An 18,896-nucleotide genomic window follows, 5' to 3' on the forward strand; every position below is an offset into this window, starting at 1 on the left:
AAATAAATAGACGAAAAGATATTTTGATTATTTGATAGATGGAAACAGTTTTTGATTATGAAATCTAGATGTTAAAAACTTAATAGCAAGGAGCATCATTGTTGCTTTTGTAATGAAAAATATATATCCCCTGATCAGCATATTGTGCGGTCAGTCACCCCAAAGAATGCATTCTATTGTAAAATTAACAAATGTGGGACGTAAGGGTTTAGTAAAGGAATATTCAGTTAAATGAATGATGCAAATGATCCCTGTGTCCATTAGTATTTAAAGTATGGTACGCAGACTGCGCTGCCAAGCGATTTGAATTTACCCTCTAAAATGCACCATTGTAGCTCTATCCAGATTTGTCTGAGCCAACTCGCGTGGTCAGCGGTCAGTGAGCCCAGGAAGAGAAAAGAATTGGAAAAGACACCGCAGGTTATGGGTGATGTCTTGGGAAAGTCTGAAACTTGCCATCATCAAGTGTAAGGGATTTGAGGGTAAACTAAGGAATAAACTATGTGCAATTCAAAAGCCAAAGATGAACATTCCTTTGAAAATGACTTTAAAAATGGTCAGTAATTTGGAAGCTGAAGCATTTAAATGTAAAATGAATGTTAACTTTAGAGGTTATTTTATTGATAAATATTTGGTTTACTTTGTTGAAAAAGCACTACCTGACTGGCTGCTAACAATATGTGGTTCAGCACATCTCTACTTTTCTTCATTTGGTTTAATAAGTTTTCAGAGTCCTTTGTTCAGCCATGCACCAGCCTGTGGTTTACTCATTATGTTACCTAAATGCTATTATTCCCGGCATGTCGAGGTCTATCAAATTTTTATGTTAAATGTCTTATAATGTGTTTGCAAGCTGAGCCCCTTCACTGCTGTCATTTCGGGCATTATTTATTTTGGCCCATTGTTTATTTCTGTAATGATCTTTTTAATAAGGACATTGACAAATGTACAATTAGTGCTTAGGAAATGACTGTTAAAAAATAACTCTTGAAATACTCTAGACTCGATGAATTTATAAACGTCTGATTGGGAGATGCTGCAGGCCCGCTCTGATCTGTTGGGGGCTGTAATCTTTAATCCAGTCCTCACTCAGATGGTGTTTCCATTAAGGTGTCAGCAGGAGTACCAAGGGACACAATTTCTAATGCCACCAAATTAGTGACTGACACTGGTCTTGCTTCTCAAGGATAAAAAAAATTAATTGTCACAGGCGGGATAGAAATGAATGCTTTTGATTTGCATGAAGAAATTCCCATAGAAATGTAGACAACAGAAATGACTCGGGTACATGGACCGGACATCTGGTCAATAGATCCCAAACACAAAAGGTGATGAGAGGAAGCTTGCAATGAGTCTGACCACTGGCAGTCGCTCGGGGCAGCATTCCAACCCATCGTCCTGTCGCCAGCCTACCACCTGACATGAGACCCAGCCGGCCAAAGCAAAAGCTAAAAGGAGCGTCTGACCCCAGGTAGGACCAGACTTACGCAACACAAAAGGATGCTGGAAGGAGTGCTGAACAATGCAAACACTCACCCCCAGTCACAGATCTGGGTTTAATCCATTGTTCTTTTGCCCACCATGCCACCCCAGTTTGGACCCAGCCATATGCAAATCAGTCTTGACCCTGTCCCAGACTTACAACACCACGCACAAACCTATATCCAAATCTGTACTGGAAAAAAGAAAGGCACTGGTAAATAATTCATCCAAATCTGTTTGTGCTTCTGGTGCAGCACTCGGCGGTGAAAGGAAAATAATGCAATATTAAACATGTATCGACTACCTGTTGTATCATGGGAGTACCGGAGCAAGTGCAGGCATTCAGACCCACCCCAGGTTCTCAGAACAGACTGCTTCGCTCATCCATTATTCAGCGCTCGCCGAGGCCCGTGCGCGGCAAAAGTTTAGAAGGCAGCAAACTGCTCCGGGCCGTCTCCATTTTTTGTGGCAGTTGTTCTTGCTTCAGATAATCACAGATGTGTTAGTCTGTATTGGAATCGAGAGGTTTGACCAGTGGTGGCTGCCGCAAATCTCAAGTGGGTTTGGGGGTGGGGGGGACAGTGGATCAGGGAAATAATAATGAAAAAAAGTAACTGTCCTGCTGTCGGCCACCTCGCTCCTCTTCTCTCCTGCTCCTCATGGTGTCCCAGCAGTCCTTGGGACACCAGCACAGGCTACCCCCCCCTACACACAATCCTGGTGTTGCTCTCATGCTATACCAGCATGAGAGCAGCACCAGGACTGGTCTGAGCGGCTTGGGTTGCTGCTCAGACAGTGCATGGGAGTCTGTGCTGTTACTCCCCCGACTGTGCAACACAGCTGGGTTGGAGAAACCTAAGTGCACATATCTATTGGACGGCCTATGTCAGCCGGCCAAACTGACATGCACACTTTTAAGTGCACTCCAGTGACTCCAAACCACTCTTCCTCCCCCCCACTTGTGGCTCGGCCCCACCCCTCCTGCACACGCTGGCTCAGCCAGCAGCTGAAAAATAAAACAATAATATATTATTTTATTTTTCAGCTGCTGGCTCTGAGCCAGTTATTTGATGCTCCTCTGCCATTACGGAGGAGCCGCTGCTGGGTTTGACCACAGGCAGGTGCCGCGAAGAGCCGGGCTGGGGTGGAGTGAGTCGCTGTGAGCCTGGAACGGTGCCCTACTAGTGAGATCTAGGTAACGCCTAGGGCTTTTAACCACAGACTTATCCTGAGAGCTGGCAGTCCTGTGGCAGAATGCGTCACTCTGAGCCTTGATGGGTAAAGTACTGTTGAGATGTAACTTACTCCTGCTTGGGGTACTCATGACAGTACAAGGGCTTTTTATATTAGCAATTGTGCATTTTATTAGATTGCTAGCAGGCAGACTGACACGAATGAAAGGGAATATTCACATGCTGATAAAAGGGCACCTAGAAATAGTGAATTATAGTGAAATACTCTTCACGAGAGTTCAGCACTTGTACAACTTGAGGTTCAGATATCGTGTATTCATCATATAGTGTTATCGGATTAGTAAACCTCAATGACAGGTGGGGTGTTATGCGCCATTAGCAGGGCCATGGAAGAAAGTTTGGGTACCCCCACTTGGCGTCCCAGCAGCTCGCCTTCTTACAAAGATATAGATTCTGATACAAAAAGAGGAGACCCGGGTATGAAATAACACCCCCATCACCAAATAATTCTTCCAATCACAAAATCACACTGACCGCTGTTAGGGCGCACTTCTTGATATCGATATGAAACATATAATGTAGGGAGTCACTGTGACAACCAGTTAAGGTACACAACAAGACCCTTCCGGCACCGAGCGAGACATCTTAGCACCAGACATGGAGCACACAGAATAACACTATATGGTACCCATTTAAAAATCATGGCACCATTTTACACAATTTGGTACCCGCTCCAGCTTCTTGTTACACAGTCAGATGCCCTGGTACAAATTTACCAGTCATTTTCTCCAATTCAGTATCTTGTTACTATTACTCAAATCCTGTTAAAGTTTCCAACATTTGGCTACTTATTGAAGCCTCAGTTTATATGCTGAGTAGATAAAATATGTGCCAAAGATTTCTGTGTAATAGAGCGAATTAAGATCACCTGCGACCAACTCGTATATGGTATCCACCCGTCATACAGACCAGAACGATTGAGACATCATGGACGCAATTCTGATATGCTTGCAGGAGATCAGACCAACTCTGACCACATATTTCCTATTACTAAATCATATATGTGGATACCAAATACGAACTTCTGGGACTACATGACACATGAAGTGAAATGGCCTAGTGTGGAATGAGATAGACTGATATCAGGCGAGGTGTACTGGGTGCAAGAGAGACCCAAGCATCATTGAGCATCCCAAGTATCAAATGAGATGCTCTGATACTAAATGAGAGTGTGATATTCTGGTCACAAAGCAAACATCTTAGTGCTAAACTAGAAATGTTGGTGCCACATCTGTACGGCTAGCAAATAGCAGAGCCTGCAACCAAATTTACTCGTGGGATAGGTCCAGTAGCCAAGGTGCAGAATTGATTATTAGAATAGCTCTGAAACGTAGAGAGGACCTGTGTGGGTGGGATAGAGGCAGGGCGATGCCCCAGCATGCCCCCCCATCATTATGGAAATAACTCTGTAAAGTCATTGGGGTCCAGGCTAGAACCGGCTAGCCATCCTATGATGTAGGCAGCAGGGAAAGGTCCATAACCATTGTGTGCTACCCTTTACAAAAATATAGATTTAATATATTTAAAATCTCTGTGGATATCAAAAACCCAAAGTGAAGTCATCCTTTGAAACTCTTGCCCCAAATAAAGCTCTTCAGTCTGTGTCTATGGTTGCCATCTTCAAAAGAACAATCGGACAACTGAACTTATCATTAAAACCAGCTGATATTTTTATGTTGTGTTTTCCCAGTTTTCTAACGCTCTTCTCCTCTGACAGATTTTGGATATTGAGATGCAGACATGTTTTTTGTTTCAAGCCTGGACTAGCTTTTTATGCTGTCACAGTACAAGGCTGCACGTTGGCACAATGGGTGCTGGTCTGCATGTTATGTGGGGCTTTCCAGAAGTCCTAGTTGCTTAGCTGTCTGGCAGTGCTTCACATCTTCGCTCTGGTTACCATGTATCGATGGTGGACTTTCCATATACTGGAGCGTAATCTAACTGAGCGCCCCAGTGGTGGAGGACCGACAGGCTGCTTCCTCACCTCACCACATAGTCAAAGTTTGTCAGAGCTGCAGAAGCGTTTAAGATGGATTCAGTCGATAAAGTGCAAGCCACAGATAACTTTGTGTAGCTTCTAAGTAAATATCTTAACTGGGCAAACGTGGGCTTTCACCCAACTAAGGCTGCGAAAACGACTTCCCTTAACATGGTAAGAAGCACGACTCTTAGTGTAGCTGTCAAGAGACCATTTGTTTCGTGTGAATTTTGCAAGGTTGGTCAAGGTATGAAACAAGAACTATTACAAAATGGAATGCATAGCGCCTATGGATTGTGGCCACATGTTGATATCTTAGGGTTCTGGTGATACAGCCCACAAGGCCATAAGTGAGATAATCCTGGGTTGGAAACACTAGTTTTCTCCTACTTACCAGTATAAAGGCCAGTGAAGATGGCTTCCCAACGTAAGGTCTCCCGATATTGACTGATGGTCTCATTCGTGGCATCTCAGTGGGCTTTATAGACAATAGAACCAATGACATCAATGGCACAAATTAGGACCTCAACAATGATGTCATCGGTGATATCACTACTCTGGAAGTTGAATGCACCTTTTCGCTTATCCTGCAAATTAGGGGAGTACATTTAAGTTTTAGAGCACTTTATGGCCCTTTTGAGGAATGGAAGACCACAATTTTATGCACATAAGACAGCAGCACCTCCTGGGGCTGACAACACCACTTCTTCATCACAGGATGGAACTTTTGGAGTCCTATATGGTACTGTAGTTGTTCAGCCGGGTCACATTACTGTCAGCTCATTTGTTGTTGTCAGTCGCAGTGATGCAGTTCAGTTGCTGCTGCAATTCTCCCTTATAGGAGTGTGATGGTCATTAGTTCTTGCAGATCACACTCCCTTAGGACCAGCAGTTTATTGGTTGGTGTGGCTCCGCAGTCTTTGCAGTTCATTAGCTGCAATAGTCCTTTTTGATCCCAGTGGTAACATTTTAGTAGCCAGGGTAGTTTGCTCCGATTTCAGTGCTCAACGTGTATGGGTTGTTCCTGCTCTATGGTCAAGTTGCTTATAGTTCATTGGTCCGTGTAGTTCTTTTTGAATCAGTGCTGGCTGCCCATTGGCTGTTATCACTCTTTGATTGTAGTTCTCCCAGTTTACTGGTCTATCTCGAATTCGTATTCCCTGCTGGTAGCGGATTGGTTGCAGTATTTTATCAGCTTGGTGTGCTAACGGTTGGTTATTTCCTCTAGTTCTGTGTTGTACCTGTGCTTACGCTGATGTACCAGATCTGGTTGATCCAGCCACTGTATCGATTGCTGGAGGTCCTTCATCCCATTGCTGACAGCCAGTTGATGTAATGTCTTCATCCTAGTGCTAATAGTCGATGATTCACTGTATTATCAGCTCCACAGAGTTCATTGGTCACCGTGGTCTTCCTAATGCTGGTGCTGACTCTTCATTGGAGGTCAGAGGGTTTTTGATTTTAGTGCTAACAGGTCATTGGTTCCTGTGGTTCTCAGATCCCAGAGCTTATATTGCATAGGTTGTACCATTGTTCTTGATCCTGTTGATCCTTGAACAGTTCATTGGATGGTCTAGTATTCCTGATTCTGGTGATTACAGGTCATTGGCTGTTGTGGATTTGGCACTTCTGAGTTGATGCTGTTTTGTTTGTTGTGGTATTATGAGATTTTAGTACTGTTGATTGATTGTTCTACTGCACCACAGGGGTGAGAGTTCATTGGTTGCTGTAGTGTTGTTGTTTTCCTTGCTGACAGTTCATTTGTTGCAGTTGTTCTCATATTTCAGCATTCATAGTACATTTGTTGTATCAAGGATCCAGGTGCTGACAGTTTAGTGGGTGTTTTACTTCTCAGATCCAAGAGCTATATATCACTGGTTAGTGTGATATTAACAGATCACGGTCCTTCCTACTGGGTGCTCGGGCGGTTTTGTTTCATTTGCTGACAGTTCATTCGTTTTGATCCCAGTGTCCGAACACCATTGGTTACTTTAATTATAGAAGCTCGCTACACAGATGCTCCATTAAACGGTATAGTTGTTTCCATCGTACAGCTTTTGGCAGCCATGTCTGAGTGGTTTTTATGTTCTATTAGCTCAACCTCATGTCTGTCCGTCCATTGTTTTGTGGTTACAATTGTAACAGCACAAAGAATGGCGAACCCTTGAATGACAGCAGTACGGTGAGTACGCTGTCAAAGGGCTGCTCGATTACGTGCCTTTATAACTCAATACCTTTTCGGCGGTGGCGGAGGGTGGAATGATATCCCATAATCACCGCAGGAGTACCTGGCCCCGCTCCAGTTGGCAGGGACTTCTGAAATCACACCAGCAGCACAAACACACTGTGCACACATCATTATTGCTGCTAATTGGCCATTCAGAGGGCTTTTTGTAACTCAATGGATCATTTAGCGGAGTTGATTGTGCGCCTTGTTTCTATGTATTCGCTTGATTTGGTTGTATACAAGAGAAGTACATTAACGGCATATGTTGGCGATCTACACATGTAAAAAAAAAAAATTAAAAATGGAGTGTAATTACCAGGCGGTAGTGAGTTATGCAAAGTGCTCTGAAGTGCAAAAAGGCGGGATATTGACATGACAAATATATGAAAAGTGAATGAATTATGGATCAAATTAGTAATTAAATTCACTTATAACTCATTAGATTGATTTTCAATATGTGTGATGTGCGGTACTCATGTATAAGGCCCTTATTCACATCTAGATCGAGGCAGTAGTAGGCAGCTGCTCAAGGCACCACAAGAAGCGGGCACCAGGGCATCAGTTATAAATATTCCCCCTATGCCCATGACAAGCAAGAGGCCTGCAAAATATCGCTTACCATAGGGCAGTAAAGAGTTTGTGCTTGTGTAGTCTTTCTTCCAGCTCCATTATGGATGTTATGAATTAGTCAGAACAAAATGGAGGTGGGGGTGTAAAAGGGGGGAGTGGCTTATAATTGTAGGCGTGGCCTAGAACTTAGGAACTAGAATCCTGTGCTTGACACAACATGCAACCTGACCAGTATTCTGTTGCCCCAGTAAGTGGTTTATGTTGGTGCATCTAGGTACGACACAGCTACAGACATAGATCTAAAACAAGCGAGAGCTATTCCCTTAACAAACCCTTGTTAGCCCTGATTTTTATTCAGTTTCAGTGAAATGAGTAACCAGTCCCATTCTTTTTTCCACATATATATTCAAAGCAACTTCCCTTGGCCATGACGCCAGTCAGTGCACAGATCTGCCAATGTATTCAGATTATGTGATTTATTTTCTTGCTTTCCTTTTTCCCCCCCCAACTCTCTCAACCTCCGACTTGGTTCATCATTTACTTACCTGCTTGCAATTTTATTGTTGCGGTTGGTGGCCTCCGAGCGGAATGGGGGAGGCAGACTCTCTGTGTCCTGCCGATGAGAAAGGAGGTGACCCAGTCCAGAGCTCTGTCACGGATTCCTGCATTGCTGAGGCCTGAGCGTAGGGTGTGGTGGTAGACGGTGTTGAGCACGCCCGAGAGGTCCAGGAGGATGAGGCCCGTGGTTTTGCCATTGTACAGTATAGTTCTGATGTCCTCAGTGGCGGCGATGAGGGCAGTTTCGGTACTGTGGTTTCTGCGGAATCCAGATTGGGAAGGGTCCAGGGTGCAGTTCTCCTCGAGGAAGCAGGTTAGTTGTCTGTTGACAGCCTTCTCAATTACTTTTGCCGGGAAGGGGAGCAGGGAGATAGGCCGGAAGTTCTTGAGGTCCTTTGGGTCCGCCTTGGGTTTTTTGAGGAGGACGTTGATCTCAGCGTGTTTCCAGCTCTCCTGGAAGGTGGCAGACTCTAAGGAGCTGTTGATGATCTTCTGTATTTGGGGTGCGATGACGGAGCTTGCTTTGTTGAGGATGTGGTGAGGGCAAGGGTCAGATGGTGAGCCAGAATGGATGGTTTTCATGATTTCGATGGTGTTGTCATCGCTGACGGGGGTCCAGGAGAGCAGGAGGTTGGTCGGAGGTGAATATGTGGTGTTGGTGGTTGCCGGGGGGTCTGGGTGCTGAAGCTGTTGTGGATGTCTGCAATCTTGCGGTGGAAGTAGGAGACTAGAGAGTCGCAGAGGTCTTGAGATGGCGAGATGTCATTGGCATTGGAGAAATTCCTTCATGATGTTGAAGAGTTCCTTGTGGCTGTGTGCGTTGTTGATTCAGTCTTTGAAGGCGGTTCTCTTGGCAGTTCGGATGAGTTGGTGGTGTATGTGGATAGCGTTTTTGAAGGCTGTGTGGTTGTCCAGTGTCTGATCTTGGTGCCACTTTCTTTCAAGTCTACAGCAGGTTTGCTTAGATTCGAGGAGGTCATGGGTAAACCAGAAGGCCCTTTTGTCGGTGTGTCTGTTGGAGGGATTCTTGATCGGGGCAAGAGCATTGGCACAGGTGTCGATCTATTGCCTGAAGTTGCGGGCAGCTGTGGCAGTGTCGGTGGTGTCCACGGGTGGGTTCCGGGAGAGTGTCGCGATGAGTTAATCTTCAACATCTCATATCATATCTACTTTGGGTTCTCACACACTTGTTGAGAAGGTTTTGGGACATAGAAAGGTGGATAGTCTTTGTAAAACAAATTTGTAATCCTTAAATCATCCTGGACCTCTAGAGAGGCACAGACTCCCATTTGGAACGTGGTGACAAACCCCTAGGTGGGAAGTGTGGAGGAGAACGGTAGGATGTTGCCAGAATATGAGCAGACATAAAATCCTAGAGTCTCTTTCACATCCCTCTGAGAACCTCCAACCCCCCCATGCCAGGACTGCACGTAATTCAATTCTGTCTAGAATTCATTAACCTGCAGCTCCCTTTGTTTACTCCCTTAATGCGAAACTCCACTGCGCTGCCACTTCCGACTGCAAGATCCCGGTGTTCATCCCACTGATAATCAAATAACGGAGTAATAGCTTATGAGGGACCGGATGGTATTTCAGTCTTTATAAGAACAAATTTGCAATAATGAGCAGCTCATAAAGATACATTCAATTTAAAGACTGAAATCTATCTGGCACTGGAGTGAGCCACACTTTGCAGGTTCCCAGGGACCAGATGAGCTGTACAGACAACTGGGGGCATGGATGACCATGGGCAGTGGAGAATGAGGCCCTGTGTGTTGGACGGGATGACCACATAACCACCGGACAAAAGGCTGTGGTCAATCCGTTCACCTCCACATACTGTTGAACTGCAGACTCCGTGGCATAACAATAGTCCCCGCGAGGTGAGGAGGTGGGCCCTAGCTCCAGGGGTCCTCCTCAGCACAGTACACCGGCTTAGAGCTCCTGACTGGGTGGGGGGGGGGTCCCAGGGTGAGGGGGGTCCCCCTCCATGTACTCTGCAGAGGGGGCCCTCAAGTTTTTTTCTGCCACTGGGCAGACTGTTCCTACCTAAGATCGGAGACTTCTTAAGACATGGGCGAAGTAGGTGATTGCCCAGGACCCCCACTTTCCCAGGGCCCCCCTAGAAAAAGGCTTTCCTTTTACTTTATCTTTGCATTTTCTTTCAGCAACTTTATCCTCTCTCTGCTTACCTCTATCTCTGACTCTCTCTACCCAGTGTCATTTTAAGGATTTTTGGGCCCCAATACAGTGCTTAATTTGTAGAAAAAGAGAGCTGTGCCCAAAGCTCCTCTCAGAAGCCCGTGGCCGGCACCAGCGGGCCGAATACCAATGCAGCGCGGCTGGGCGCCACCGCTTGTCTCTTTAATCGACTACCAGGTACCCCCTGCCCCTCTATCCATCTCGCAGTTTCTGCTTTTTCTCTTTGCGACTTTTTCTGTCTCTCCCTTTCACCTTTTCCCCTGTGTGTGTTTTCTCTCCCTCGCTCTCAGGAGATGTCAAATGAGAAACCATAAGTGCTGGTACCCACAAAATGGGGCGCGTTTGGTCCTCACCGGCAACAACTGGCTCAAATTAAGCACTGTCCCAATATATATGTAACTCAGTATTATTTGGCATTATGCACGCTTTAATTAGTAGATTAATAGGAAATATAATTTGCAGCATTTCCGAACAAGTGGCCCCAAAATATGTCTGGCCCAAGGCCACAGAAACCACTAAAATGGCACTGTCTAAGGTGAATTGCAGATGTACAGTTTATATGAGGATAGGGTAGGGCTGATGTCTGACTAATGTCTGCTCTGCCCTGATGTGATATGTGATCTGATCTGATGTCTTCCTTACTTTAATTCGGTGTCTGGTTTGATGTCTTGTGTGCTCTAATCTTGTGTCTGATGTCTTGTCTGCTGTGGTGTGATCTAATGTCTGATCTTTGGTCTCATCTGTTTGCTGGTCCAATATCTAATCTGATCTGATGTCTGCTCTGAAGTGATTTGATGTGTGTTCTGATCTGATATCCGGCCTGATGTCTGTTCTGCTCAGATTTTATGTCTTTTCCGATCTGATCTCTGGTCTTGTGTGATGTCTGTTCTGTCCTAATCCAATATCTTCTGTGGTCTGGTATCTGGTCTGCTCTCACCCTGTGTCTTTGATAAACTTACGGCAGCTCTGATTTCATGTCTGTTCTTATGTATGCTCTGTTCTGATGTCTGCTGTGATGTCTGTTCTGATCTTGTGTCTGTTTAACCGGATTTCTGTTATGATTTTGTGACTGTTCTGATCTGATGTCTATTCTTACCTGATGTCTGTTCTTGCTTGATGTCCGCTCTGAACTTATATCTTCTCTGATCTGATGTCTGCTCTGATTTTGTGTTTTCTGGGATCTAATACCCGGCCTGCCAGGTCTGCTCTGATATCCGGTCTGGTGTGATGTCTGTTCTGATGCAGTATCTTTTGTCGTTTGATGTCAGCCCTATCCTGACCATTTGTCTGCTCTGTTGCCTGGTCTATGCTCTAACAATACAACTGAATGTGATAATATATTTATAGCCCAAATTCAATGAAGGGCTTTGAGTGACTGCACAGTCAGTGCACATTGTTTACTTCTGCTAAAATAGTTCCTTTCTTTTCAGGCAAATATGGTTCAAAGTGTGTTTTTAATGGTGTTTATTTTCTCTATCATCAAATGACAGCAATATATTTTGTCTGTATGTACATGGGGGGGGGAGGCGTAGATGCTGATTTTATTTTTCTGAGCACTTTTTACATTCTAAAGTGTTTAAGTAACATTGTAGCTGCCTTCCATTTGACTACTTGCTTTTGTGGTGATTAACTCTTGTCTGCTTTGCAAATAACAACAGTAATACAATACAACAGACAGGCTTGATACTTAAAAACAACACTGGTAAACCAAAATATGCAAGCATGGGGCATCCGTGTTTAGATTGTAGTTTTTTATTTGTGTGGCATAATCTTGCAATAAAAAATAAAAAGCAATTTATCATCGCACAGCCTGCCAATGCCTGACCTATAGGCTTTGTCAGCAATTGTTGGTTCAAATACTGGGAGGGCCTTTAATTCCTGCAAATTCCATAAACGAGGCACTGAGTTGGCTAACAGTAATTACCAGGTGAATCCAGCCTGAACTCACCAATTTACCTGGCAATTCCCAGTTGCTCAGAGGAACCTCCGGGTCCCACGTGAAGTACCTGCTAACTCCACGTTCGTAGAGTTCATAGGATCCTGGCAGGGTTAGCTCCGTAAGTGTGGGTTCGAGGCGCTACTAATGAGCCCGTCTGTGTTCAGCATTTCCTTCGGTGCAGATTGGTGGGTGCGGAGGAACCTCTGCTTTGCAGCATCCATCAGGTTTGCACCGGAGCTGGGGCTCTGCAGTAGTTCTTGAGAAGCAAATCACCCGTGGCCTTTTAAATAAACCGAGCTTTGCGCGTCTCAGGGTTTGGAGGTGCAAACCCCCCACGCCTTGGCACATTTATACTTTGCTGGGGACCATCGATGTTCCCATGCCTGAGCTGTTGCAAGATGTCCTGTTGTGCGGGGATGATCTCAGCTAGTGTCTTGAAGCGCATTCCTCCGAATCTGGCCCGGAGCGCGCGTGCGCCTACTGAGCGCACCAATGTTTGAATACACATCTGCATCTACTGAGGACATTAACGCTGGCTTCTTTCCTTCCTCAGCCCTTCATGTCTCCACGGTACCCTGGCGGCCCCCGGCCCTCCCTGCGAATGCCAAACCAGGTAGGATGACAGGGCTTACACTTCCAGAAATAGGTGAGGATTGTGACATTATTCCCAGAGACAGCTGTACCTTCACAAGCTCGCCTGTTCTGCTGCTGAGACGCGTGATGTTTGGAAATCTCTGTTAACAGCAAGGTCTTCTTTCATCTCTCGTGCTCACAGATGCACTTTAGGGGATTCCCTGACGTTGGCCCCGCGGTTGTGCAACGCAAGTTGTCTGGAGACGTGCAGCGGGAGATTGTTTTGTAACACATTGAAGCCTGCAGTAGGGCGACCAGAGTTTGAGCAAAAACCGGGACAGGTCAGACATAAAAGAAGGACTAAAGACTTTACTCTAACTTTTATATCTGGCCTGTCCAGTTTTTTGCGTAGCTTTGTGAATGTGTGCATATACATGTGTGTTTATATGTAAATGTATGTGTGTGTGTGTGTGTGTGTATATGTATATATATATATATATATATATATATATATATATATATATATATATATATATATATATATATATATATACACACACACATTTACAAGACTGTATATATAAAATTAGCTATGGCTTGACCTCCCACGCTGCACTCCCAAGTCGCCCCCATCAACCTCTCTCGGCTCCCCACTCGTCTCTCTGCTGGGAGCAGACAGGGGACTGTGTTGCTAGACAGTAACAGATAAATTACTTTAATTATTTCATACTTTGTAGGCGTCTTTAACTTATGCTTCCCTAGATGATCTGACCTTTGTCCCCATAACTGGGCCATTTATTTAAAATTAAAAGAAGCGTCGGGACACCAGGACCGTCCTCTAAAAACCCGGACTCTCTAGGGAAATCCAAGACATCTGGTCACCCTAACCTGTAGTCACTGTAAAAAAACCCGGTTTCTAATATTCATATGTACTCTAGATGTGAGAACACAAGTCACCTGTAATAAGAAAATTACATAGCTACTCTGCTGTAATAACTTATTACGCGCAAGTTGTGAAGTTATAATACCTGCTGCTATAGACAGCAGAGTGTGTGAAAGTCTGGACACTGGGTCAGTGTAACACCCTAAAACCCAGAAGGGATAGCCAGCTTGTCAGCGCTTTCAACTGAACTATTTTCCCCTGACAATGTACAGTCAGTTGTAATTATTGAAGTACATTTATTTATTGCACCTCATAAGTTAATTACTTGAAAACAGGAACAGGGCAGTGTCTATACATTCATAACTAAGGCCGGCGTTGAAAATGACTTATAATAAACTGTTTAACTCATTTGAGTCTCGATACTCGCTTATTCCAGGGGCAAAGGTTTCAGATTTATTCTACATGTCTGCAGCCCTAATGCCTCTCTCAGAAGAAGGAACAGTAGGCCAAAGATACACCAGTTTGGGGGTAAATGTGATGCTACAACCATACAGCCTATGGAATAAAACCCCATATTGTACGTTATAAGTCTCCGCAGGGTTCCGTGACCATAGTGAGAAACTCTTTCTTCTGTGATTTACTTTACCCGGTCACCACACGCTTACACTGTCTTCATTACGTCAGGGCGGAGGTATGTTAGTCACTTTTGGAGTCCCACCATGCTCCTTCTCCACTTAAGGTTTAATCCAGTGCTTGAAATGGAAAAATAGAAGTGCAGGTACTTCTCTGTCAGAGTACCTGCTTGCTTCCGAGAAGTGCAGGTACTCTCCAATTATAAGTATTACGTTTGTCTTGAGAAGTGCAGGTACTCTCCCTCCCAAAATAAAAAAGTGCGGGTACTCCGTACCAAGCAGTACCGGCTCATTTAAAGCACTGGTTTACTCTACTCTCATGTTACTCTTGCTTTGAATAAACCATTCCTATTACTAGCACCTCCTCCACCTCTAACTAACATTACACTCCGAGCCTAGTTCGTGTTGCAATGAACAACAGAAAGGTCACCCATTTAGTTTGAAAGCAAAGATGCCTGAGATGTACCACTTCTAGCTCTGCCTTATTAGCCTGAAATACAAGGAAAGATATTGACGCTTTTCCAGAGCTCAAGATGGGAGGGGACGACACAAGGCAATCCAAATCTTTCTGGGAGATGCAAATGTAAAATATATATGTATCCATCTAGGATGTTTTTCATTAATTGGTTCCAAGTGATATGTTAGGCAACAAGGGCAACTTTAGAGATCTTTGATGTTGGTCGAAACACCGAGACGGGGGTGTCCAATCAGAGACTCACCATTTGACTTTTGTGATGGACATAGCAGTGAGAAAACATATTTTGAAAAACCTGAGGGGACAGATGGGATAGCATGCCATGGTCATTAGCTCTACCCTGGAAGTGTATGGTCATATATGTGAAAAGAATAACGAGTGGCCTATCAGAAATGGCCATTTCTCCCGTGCCCCACGTCACTATACCTGATTGACACTGGGATGACCAACACTGTGTCCTGTCCTCATTACCATCTACCCGTGTGTGAAGTGCAGGGGCTGGCTGACCACCAGGCCAGGGACCCTAATAAAGACCCCACAGGCTGATAAGTATTCAACTCTTCCTCCACCCCACCAGAGTTTCAGCCCCCTGACTTGTCAAGATGTTTTCAGATTATCCTATGGCTTAGTTTAACTCAAAGTCAAGATGTCAGAGGGTCCTTATTTTTTCTGCACTGCTTTTTGCATTAACCTAAAGTTGCAGTTTTGTTCATTTCTTGCAGCCTCCTGTAGGAGTACCAGGTTCTCAGCCATTACTGCCAAACGCCATGGACCCCACAAGACCTCAAGGTGAGATTTATATGGTTCACAGAGTCCCCTATGGTGCCCTCTAAAAGATTGTAAGGTGGGATGGAATATATCACAGACTCCTCTCAAATAATGAACCCCTCAATGTGAGATGCTATAATTTACACTGGATTATCTGTGCACTCCAAATACATATACATTTACAAATATCAGATTTAGGCTTTTCCACTCATGCACCTTTAAAGCTGGACATACATTCCCAGCCACATCTCCAGTCTATTACATAGTCATGCAGAGAGAAAGAAAAAGAGGTGTAGATTGATGTACTGACATCAGAAAAGTGAAGATGTTTCGGTGTGTACGAGTGAAGGGCTGCAGGCTCGGACTTCAACAGGAGCTGTTTTTATGGTTGTAAACACAGCTTGCATATATGCAAATACATTTTATTTAAAGTGTAGAGTGAGGTGTATATCTGCCCTTTTTGGTGGCCCAAAAGCAGTGCAACAGTGGGGAACCCCTTTTATTTCTTTCCCACCATATAAATTGTTGATCTTCAAGGAAATGTTTACAAGTTGAATAGAAACTGATGTGGACTACGGTACATATCAGCCTCCGTTTTCTCCTGATTCATTCTTCGATTTTAATTCATGCACCACTTCGTCCTGCTCAAAGTAGGCGTAATTCCGCCCACCCGCACTCGCAGCCCTATTGCCTTCCTGTAGTTTAGGTTTTTCATTGACTCTGTAATGAGTTTTGCTGCCAGCCATGAAAACTTGTTATACTCATAAAATTTATTGAATTTGCAGAAAATGGCCTTTGGAGAAAGTGATAATGTAGATATTACCTAGACAAGGAATTGTGTGGTAAAAGATGAATAGGGACAGGTATTTTGCATGTAAATTCAAAGTTTGATTTGATTTTCAAATACCATGAAACCCAATATAGACCTACATATTTTGGAACAGAGCCAGGGTGGTAGAGCAGGTTGGCTTCTTCAAGGAGGATTTAAAGCTGAGGAAACTGAGGGTCTCTATAGAAGCTGATGTGATAACTCAGTGGGTGAATGCAGACTGCAGAGATGTATGTATATAGGGGGCCAGGAATTCTGGTAAAGCTGAATCAAACTTTTATCCTTCTCAATTGATAAAATGCACCCTGGTAGTTGTATTGTTTTAAAAGTACCCTTTTTCAAAATCAGACTTCAGATAGCATTTAAACCAACAGGTGAATTTTCATGTTAAAAAATTGTCCAAAAAGTTTGTGCAATTTCCAAAACGTATAGGCAGATGGTCTGAACGTGTGAAGTTGGGTGTCCCCCAATTTTTTTTTTATTTCATTTTTTTTTTTCTGTTAGTCAATTTCATGATGTTGGAAATGTTTTAAAATAAATTATAATTAAAATTCACACAAAAAGTAAGTCCTGTGGAAGGGAAAGGGAAGACCCACAACTGATATTTTTTGTCACATTCTCACTTCCAGAGAATGTTTTTTTTATTTTTTATTTTATTTTTTACATAGTTGCCTTCTCAATTTTTGGGCGCATTAGCAGTTTTTCAAAGTTTGTGGCCACTGCGAAATTCTGCAGGTGGAATTCCAAGCAGACTAACTTCTGGCTGCTCCTTGAGCGTGTAAAACACAAAATCTGTAATAGTAACTTGCCGTCTTTAAGAACAGCTCAGTCACACTGAACATGTAGTGGGCAAAGCATGGAAGGTTGCTTTGATGCACTCTTCTAAACCAGAAGTTAAATATATAAATGCGAAAAGGGGAGAGGGCCGGCCTAATGCTTACCTCGTCTGCACAATTCTGATGGCGATATCGCTGATCCTGCTAAATTTGTTGTAGAATCCCCTGTTCATCGTGTTGTGAAACCCCTCACTAATGTGTCTGTCTTCAGATTTTTAATTTGTTATTTTCTTCCTTTGACAGGTCATCCTAACATGGGTGGGCCAATGCAGCGGATGAATCCGCCGAGGGGGATGGCCGGAATGGGACCTCAAGTAAGTAGCCATAGGTTCAGAGGTACAAAAGATAAGATAAGTGGTAATGGTGGGTGTTAAGTTTTTCCTAGAAATGATAGAAAGGGATTGTAAGACATTGATTTGATTATAATGATTACAATGTTTGGAAATCGGGCATTCTTTTAATGCCATGGGACATCCAATGATCATTTTTCATTTTTTTGTTTATATATTTCGATGTGTCGTTAATTAGATAATAGCACAGTTTCGGACAAGTGCCGTAAGGTAGTCTGGTGAATCGTGTTACAACATTTGCTTATAATGTGTAACCAGAGAGACCAAGGACATTACAGTGCAAAACTTTGCAATATAATCTAAGCCAGGTTTGGAAATCCGAAGCGTGAAAACAGTGGTCGAAAGGGGTGGACATAACTAAGGCAATACAAAAGGATGATAGATGGAGCGCTGAAACTTTTCAAACACTCACCCAGAGTCACAGATCTGTGTTTAATCCATCTTTCTTTTGCTCACCATGCCACCCCAGTTTGGACCCAGCCATATGCAAATCAGTGTTGACCCTGTTCCCCACCCCTTTTGTGTTGCTGAACCTAACATATACCTGGATACTAAATCCAGGTATGTCTTTCAACTAAATGCTCTGAGAACGGGGCATAGTTAGACCTTGATAGACGCACAGAGCTGGTCACCTACTTTCTTGAACATAGGATCCTTTTCAACATGGACCAGCTCTCCCCAGGGAGGAAACAAGCTGTCTCTGTCAGCCTCTTACTAGCACACTTGGGCGCTGAGTGGACCTCATATTCTAGCTGATGTCCTGTTAAGGGGTGTTTCAGATGTGGTGAGAGCCCCGATGTTCTCCTTTTCATCACCTGCTGCTTACATGCCTGGTCCCATCTCACATCACGATCCCATGTTTTTGTTTCAGAATTACGGCAGTGGAATGAGACCGCCCCCAAACTCCTTAGGTGGCCCGGGCATGCCAGGAATGAACATGTAAGATTTTTGTTTTGGCAATTTATCTGTAATTCAGCTATTGTTTGTAAAAGTTTTTATGGATCACTCATGGCTCTGAACAAACCTCGCTAAAAACATATGTTCTGACGACACTCGAAGTGTCACTATTCATTTAGAGCTATTATATTTTTTTGTAAACATGCAAATCTGGCTACATTTCATTTTTGCACCAATAACCTAAAAACTTCATATATTTAGTGTTTTTTTTTTTTTAATTGAGCGGACTGACCCCAAGAAGTATGTTCCAGTTTCGAATTCACTGTTTATGAGTACTTGTACAACTGTATAAAATTGTTCCTCCACTTATGTTTCGCATATTGTGGTTTCTCAAAAATGTGCTGAGGGAGAGGAAGAAATGAACAAATCCACCATTTGCTGAGC

The 18,896-nt window shown here is 43.8% G+C and overlaps 1 protein-coding gene across 2 annotated transcripts in view; it reads left to right on the forward strand.

The window, feature by feature from the left end:
* Positions 1 to 18,896, forward strand: part of SSBP4 (single stranded DNA binding protein 4) — a 444,236-nt gene that overhangs the window by 376,478 nt on the left and 48,862 nt on the right. For both annotated transcript variants that reach the window (XM_069215621.1, XM_069215622.1), the window contains 4 exons: positions 12,763 to 12,822; positions 15,495 to 15,561; positions 17,449 to 17,519; positions 18,427 to 18,494. In XM_069215621.1, the coding sequence (XP_069071722.1) occupies positions 12,763 to 12,822; positions 15,495 to 15,561; positions 17,449 to 17,519; positions 18,427 to 18,494 (266 nt within the window). The remainder of the gene's footprint in view (positions 1 to 12,762; positions 12,823 to 15,494; positions 15,562 to 17,448; positions 17,520 to 18,426; positions 18,495 to 18,896) is intronic.

The sequence above is a fragment of the Pleurodeles waltl genome, chromosome 12 (genome assembly GCF_031143425.1).
Source record: "Pleurodeles waltl isolate 20211129_DDA chromosome 12, aPleWal1.hap1.20221129, whole genome shotgun sequence".
In the NCBI taxonomy this organism is placed as follows: domain Eukaryota; kingdom Metazoa; phylum Chordata; class Amphibia; order Caudata; family Salamandridae; genus Pleurodeles; species Pleurodeles waltl.